We start from the raw sequence: 7,206 nt of genomic DNA on the forward strand, positions 1-7,206 counted from the left end.
AAATGTGTTATTATTGTAATCAAATTAAATTTATTTTATATAGGAAATTATTTTTAACAATGTCTTATTTAAATAAGTAGAATTCTAAGATGTATGTATTTGTATACATCTTACTACGAGACTAACATATAGCTCTTGAAATGAACATTTAACGATATAAAATGAACATTTGTTAAAATACGAATAAACAAAAATGAACATTAGATGATGCAATACTTCTTATAATAAAAATGATTTGAATACAGTAATCCTTATAAATAATTTTTCTCTCATTTTTATTTATAGAAAAGTCTTAAAATTCAATTCAAAAAATATATTAATTTGAACAAAAACTCCTTGTTATAAAAATGAACATCTAATGATATATAAATGAACATTTACTAATACAAAAATGAACATGTTATAAAAATTTGCAGGAAATTCATAAATGAAAAGGAGCGGGGTCGGGACGCGCGTGGAGGGTGCGCGGAGGGTGGGGGGACTGTAGGTGGTGTTCCCTACCGTGGGGTGTAGGTAAAAATTTGTATAACAAAAAAAATGACTTGTATTTAGCCCAAAAAGATCAACCAGGTATCTCCTAAAGGTTACCAAAAAAACTGTACTAGATGTCAAACGGAAGAAGGTGAAGAACAGAAAATGGTGTTCAGAAACCCCGAGTTCTGGCGATTCTTCATCAAAGAAGCTTCCAATTCATCAATGGCGTTACTCAAGTTCTTCTGCATCGTCCATGTCACTCGTACCTACGTTCTCGATGTTGCCAGGGTACTCTTTCTCTCTCTTTCTTTCTTTCTCAATTACCAATTCAATCAAAACTTCTAATTAATCAACCCCAGTAATTCTATAACCAATATTATTTTTTCCAGATTCCTGGTGCAAGTATGCTTCCAACCTTTAATATTACTGGGAATAATTTAGCTCTAATCGATCGAATTTCGCCTCGATTTAGCAATGTTGCTGTTGGAGATGTTGTCGTTGTTTGTTCGCCTGAAAACCCTAGAAAAGTCATCACTAAACGATTGGTCGGAGTTGAGAATGATCGTGTTACGTATCTTGTTGATCCTAAGCACAATGATGAATCTAACACCGTTGTGGTATGCTTAAATTCTTTAATGGGTAACTAGTTTTTGGTGTTTTACTTTCTGGCATTTTGTTTAGTTTTTCTTTGGATTAGTATCTGTGCGGCGAGTTTTATCCCTTTACTCAAATCAATTGTTAAATTAACCCCTTTTGCGTAGCAATTAAGACCCGTAGTTTTCATACATTGTGATATTAAGCTGATTTTCTGGTGAAGCTGTCACTGGATATATTCGATGATGTATCACTTGAGTCTAATTATAGATTTTCCCGCTAGTTTGCCGTTCTCAGATATTACCAAAGAAGAATGTGGATTGAAAGCATATATACGACAATGTTGGTTTGGAGTAATTGTATTACAAAGCTGAAATTTACAAGAGAAATATTGTTGTAAGGGGGCACTTTAATTATCAAAATACCACTGAAGAGAGAATGACACCTTAAGAGGGTATAAAATCTTAAAAATGCTTCATAAAATGTACATCTTGTTGATGATTTGGTAGCTTAAAGTGATTAGGTGGGATTATGAAAATGCGTGGTGGTGTTTGAGCTCTTTTACCCATCTTACGTGTATAGATTTTTTATGGTACTTCCCATCAGATTCCGAGAATGTATCAAAAACTAATGTGGTACCGTGTTAATAATTCATTGAATTGTGTTTTGCCTAGAATTCTATGCCGATAAAATGCTATAGTGAATTTGTTGTCCCTTAGTGAAGCCCATAAATAATTTGTTCATATTGTTGCTATGAGTTTTGGGGCTTAGAATGTGTCATATGGATGTCTAGATTGACAGCTTGATGCAATGTTGAAACAATGGAATATTTTCTAACCATGCTAATTTACTTAATTGGGATATTCGTCAAGCTTGATTGATGAAGGTTTATATTTTAGATATATGTCAATGTTATACTATTGCAGACTCCCCTAGGTGGTTATCTGCCAAAAGAAATGTGTGTATCTTCTGTGCATAGTTAGACATCTTCAGAGGCTACAAGCTTCTAGAAGTTTGTGATCAGTTAACTCAATGATTAACATGGGAGAACCAAGGGAGTTTGTTACCCTTTATATCAAGAGAGTCCAATTCTGACCTACATATTGTGACTTCTTGTGCTATAAGCGTATAAGTAATGACAGTAATTACTGATCAATGTCCTACTATTAAATACTAATATATTTATTTATTTATTTTCCCCTGTTTTACATTTTTGCGTATTAGCTGTGGTATATGTCAAAATTTCCCACCTTGTAAAATTATGATTTTCCCATATTATGTAGGTGCCAAAGGGGCATCTATGGGTGCAAGGAGATAACATATATGATTCAAGAGATTCAAGACACTTTGGCCCCGTTCCTTATGGTCTTCTCTATGGAAAAGTATTTTGGAAAGTAAGTCATCAGATTAATATTTTCTTACACTTCTTTCAAGATAAAACTTGCTTTATCAGTTTCTAATAGAAAATTCTTGCTTTCACTGTTAGATAGCTCTTTTCTTGTTTACATATCAGAACTTTATGCTAGCAAATTATATTTTTATATTTCTGATATCAGAACTTTATGCTAGCAAATTATATATTTTATATTTCTGATTAGTGTTAAGTGGAAGGGTTGAAGAATCTTCATATTTGTGGTACATGGATAGCCTGATCATCAGTGTTACATAAATACAACCAGTAAGTTATCTGGACTTGACAAAAATTGTAGTGACTGGTGATGAGGGTTGAATTTGAGCTTATAGGATGACAAATTGCTACATACCCTCTAAAATGGTTCTTGACCATTAGATAGTAGGAGGCTATATTCTTTTAACTGTTAATTTTTAACACGGTTATGTCAATAATTACTCCCAAAATAATGATCATAAACATCGACTATAACTATGAGCTATTTTACTTTTCATTAATCTCTGAAGTCAATGAATTGTGAATCTTTCAACTAAATATAGACTTAGTTAAAGTCCGTTCTTTACTGACTTGGTGACTGGGGCTTTATTAATTCATGATGTGGTTTCGAACATGGATAATTGTAGGCATTTTTCATTATTTGCAGCTTGTATCTAAATTTATTTCTCTATTTTTTTGTTTATTTATATGTTGACTTGATTAGCAGTTCTTTGTGTTATCTGTGTTTATCTGATGTGTCTTAGATAATTCTTCTCACACAGCTTTATCATCTGTGTTTAAAACATGAATAATAATGCTTGAAACTGTTCTCTTTAGCTTATTATTTATCTAGGGTATAGTCATATACTCCCTCCGTTTCTTTTTACTCGCAACAAATACTATAAATAGCCGTTACACATTACTTGCAACAAACTATTTTCTTTCCTTTTATAGTATGTTTTTGAGTTTTTTTGTGTGATTTTACAAAATTACCCTTACTTTTGTTTTTAAACACCCTAATTAAACTACTGATTTTATCTCACCAACTTAAACTCTACATTAATTAACTTAACCATTTTCACCAAAATCATTCCCCTCCCAATTAAATTCATCATCACTTTCAATTGCCAACCACCACCAGTACCATCACTACCACCACCACCACCATACCCAGAATTTCTCTCTCTTTCTTCAACGATTTCCCCTCAATACGACCGCAACACCTCGCCGGAAGTCACGCCGCTGTCCCCTCGCTTGTCGCCGATTCCGTTTTCTTTTCTTTTCTTCCCTGTCGCCGCCTTCCTCGTTGTGGGATTTGTGGGTTTTGTGGGTCGAAATTGGGGGTGGGTCGAAATCGTTGGTGGGTTTTGTGGGTCGAATTCGGTGGTGGGTTGTGGGCGAAAGGTGGTGGTGGGTCGAAATCTGGGTTGTGGGTGATATCGGGGTTCTGGGTTGTGGGCGAAATAGGTGGTGGTGGTACTTCTAGGTTGTGGGTTGTGGGCGAAATAGGTTGTGGTGCTTCGAAATCGGGGTTGTGGGTCGAAATCATGGTGCTGGGTCGAAATCAGGGGCGGTGCTTGGTCAAAATCATGGTTCTGGGTCGAAATCGTGGTTGTGGGCGAAATCGGGGGTGGTGCTGGGTCGAAATCGCGCGTGGTTGTGGGCGAAGTATGGGGTGGTGCTGGGTCGAAGTCGTGGTGCTGATAGGTGGTGGTAATCGTATGGTGCTAGGTGGTGGTGGTGCTGCTGTTGGTGATAGGTGGTGGTTTTTTTTTTTTTTTTTTTGGGTTGGATTAATACTGAACACATGCCCTTATTTTTTGTTAATTACACTAACCATCTTCTGCCTAGGAGTCCGCAAACTACTAGTTTGTTGCGAGTAAAAAGAAACGGAGGGAGTAAATGAAATTTTGGTTACATGCAAGAACTCCAACATTACAGAACATAAGCTAGTGGTTAGTGTTTGCAGGTGCTGCAGCAGCTTGGCTATAATGTCACATAGCATAGTAGACATGGTTTTTTGATCAAACATAGTTTTTGAAGAAAATCAGAAGCCGACTTTTATCTATCAGTTGTTAGAGTGAACCCTATTCTTTTAATTTGTCAATTGTCATGCCATGTTATTGGAGTAATGATTTTAGTTTTCATCTGATTATTGACAAAACCTGAGCTTTTGACATTGAATGCCACTCTCTTTACTCAATGACCAGTATTTGGAAATACTTCTGTTGCTGGATCTTTTTATCTTTTATTTAGTACAACCTTTTCTCTGTTTCAAGTAAGAATATCTTTCTCCTAGCCACATTGCATCTCCAATTAGATAGATTTTCATGTATTCAGTTCCCATGTTGCAAGATCTGATAATGTCGTATTCATGCTAGCTTAAAGCTACTTTGTGGTCAGATTGATGTTATTGAATCTAGGTCTAAAGTAGATGGATGCTTCCCAAGTCTTCAGGGCAAAAGTTTGGGAGTCAAGTTTGAGCTGTTAGTGAGACTTAAGTCTGAGTTCTTAGTCAGAAATTTCAATCAAGCATATAAGTTTGGGAGTCAGGTTTGAGCTGTTAGTGAAACTTAAGTCTGAGCTATTTGTCCAATTTCAATCAAGAGCTGTTAATCAGGAATTCAAATCAAGAGCTGTTAGTCAGGAATTTCAATCAAACATGCAAATTTGAGTGACTGGCTTGTGTGTGTGTGTTAAGTTGTAGTTATATGTTCCTATATTGAGTTCTTTTGTTGGAAAAGCTTTCTTGTCTAAATTTGTTATCTGGACATTTTGTAGATTTGGCCGATGAAAGATTTTGGACCATTGTGATTGGTTCCTACAACCCAAAGAAAGGTATGCATAAGCATAATGCATTTAATATTCACTCTAACAATAGAAATCAGCCGAGTTTTTTTTAGTTGTTATTTTCCATTTCAATTTCCACTGTTAGATATGACAAACAGACTTGTTTACTTTAAAGATGCCAATGAGTAAAGGATGTTATCATATCTTAATCTGACTAAAAGACCTTTATATGACTGGAGTGATTCCTGTAAAGTAATTCTTGACTGGGTATGTTTGGGTACATGTTGAAGGGAGCTCAAATGAGCTTAGGCTGCCCTCTACAGCTCTACAATCCATTCCATTACATTCTCACATTGAAATATGCTTATTTCAAATGGAATAGTTTTTTATTTAAACTAGGTATACTTAAAGAACACTGGACTTCTTTGTTTCTAAAATGCTCCTCTTTTTTCTGTTCCAGTTTCTGCTGAAGAAAATTGTCAACTTTTTGTTTACTGGATCTAACTCATGAGCTCTTTGACAAAACACAAGTATGCCTCATGGTCTGGCGGGGAAACTTGGCTGACAGTGATCGGCAATATGCACAGAATTTAGGACAGGATGTAAATGCATAAGTTGTTGCATTATTTTTTTACACAAAAAAAATTCGCTAATAATTTTTTAGTTGTATTGGTACAGTAGCAGGGCACAATTTTGAGATGCAGATATTTGTAAATGCCTTATCTTGGTATTACTCTGTATTATTCTTGCTCAGTTCCCAGTGGTATTCGTTGCATGGGGAAGTTCTTCGTAGCACTAGTGCAATTAGTCATTTTGGTGAATGTGACCAACTTATGGTAGAGTACACCTGTTGGCCAGCTCCCTCCCTTGTCCATTGGTTTGACGATCTTATGGTAGAGTACCGGGTGCATCACTGAGGCTTACATCGCTGCTCATTGATCACATAAATTTCCGGTTGAGCAGTCTTCTACATAGAATGGCTCCTAAAGTTATTGTAAACAGCGGATGTCATTGTGAGAATTTCACACATTTTGACGCTTGATCATATTTCTCGAGATACGTAGTACTTTTTGTGGTAAATTCACATAGATTTAGGCATGTAAAACACAGTTTCAAATACCAAGTTATGTTGTGAATTTGCACTTTCATAAATACATTAATGATAATAGTAGTAAAATCATTACTTTTATTCCTTCATCTTCCAAATTAATGGCTATATATAAGCATTAAATATATTCTTGGAAATTGTTTAAAATTAGGAATTCATGACAAAACATGCGTAAATCAGTGTTATTAGTGTTTATATTTTGACGATTTCTTAACTTTTTACGATTTTCAAGTGTAAATTTAATGTTTATATGTAGCTCTAAGGGTTATGTATAACATTTTCCTTTTATTTTTTCAAAATTATAATTGATGCTCATGAGCTAAAAGTGGACTCATCAGTGCGTGACTTGTTATACTGGGGTAACTGTAAGGTAAGTTCACAATTAAGTTGGCTTTAGCAATCATAAGGCGAGAGAATAGTGGTCAGGAGGATGTCAGTTGGGGCTTGGTTTGGAGAGTGACGGTGCAGCAGCGGGTTCGTGTTTTTCTCTGGTTGACCATGCATAACAGGGTTATGTGCAATGTTAACAGATACAACATATCTCTGGTTGATGACCTAAGTGTACATTGTGTAATCATGGGGAGGAAACCACACTACATGTCCTAAGGGACAGTAAGGCCGCGAGAGAAGTGTGGAGGAATGAGGGAGGACCAGCAAACGCGAGCATTTTCAGAAGTGGAAATCTACAACAATGGATTGTGCGCAACATAAAGGTACAACAACAGAACTCTTAACCTCCAGAAATTTGGCCAACATATTTCACAACAAGGTGGAGTTGGTTCAGTTTCCGACCTTAGTATTAAATGGTACTCCCTCCGTTCCACAATGATGTTGTTGTCTTGAATCTTTGACT

General features: G+C 35.8%; 1 protein-coding gene across 1 annotated transcript; it reads left to right on the forward strand.

Moving 5' to 3' along the window:
- The first annotated feature begins 518 nt into the window (after window positions 1-518).
- On the forward strand, window positions 519-6,434 carry LOC110690452 (mitochondrial inner membrane protease subunit 1-like). The gene is made up of 5 exons (XM_021867292.1): window positions 519-762; window positions 864-1,091; window positions 2,352-2,462; window positions 5,237-5,293; window positions 5,706-6,434. Exons 1-4 carry the CDS (start codon window positions 637-639, stop codon window positions 5,267-5,269), a joined length of 498 nt encoding a protein of 165 aa, XP_021722984.1. The 5' UTR covers window positions 519-636; the 3' UTR covers window positions 5,270-5,293; window positions 5,706-6,434.
- The last annotated feature ends 772 nt before the right edge of the window (window positions 6,435-7,206 follow it).

The sequence above is a fragment of the Chenopodium quinoa genome, unplaced genomic scaffold, assembly GCF_001683475.1.
Source record: "Chenopodium quinoa cultivar QQ74 unplaced genomic scaffold, ASM168347v1, whole genome shotgun sequence".
Taxonomy (NCBI): Eukaryota; Viridiplantae; Streptophyta; class Magnoliopsida; order Caryophyllales; family Amaranthaceae; genus Chenopodium; species Chenopodium quinoa.

Bases quoted from the DNA above. Each gene is read 5' to 3' on its own strand.
- LOC110690452 (XM_021867292.1), top strand. From the start codon at position 637: ATGGTGTTCAGAAACCCCGAGTTCTGGCGATTCTTCATCAAAGAAGCT. The intron at 763-863 runs GTACTCTTTCTC...TATTTTTTCCAG, and splicing joins ACGTTCTCGATGTTGCCAGG to ATTCCTGGTGCAAGTATGCT. The intron at 2,463-5,236 runs GTAAGTCATCAG...GACATTTTGTAG, and splicing joins ATGGAAAAGTATTTTGGAAA to ATTTGGCCGATGAAAGATTT.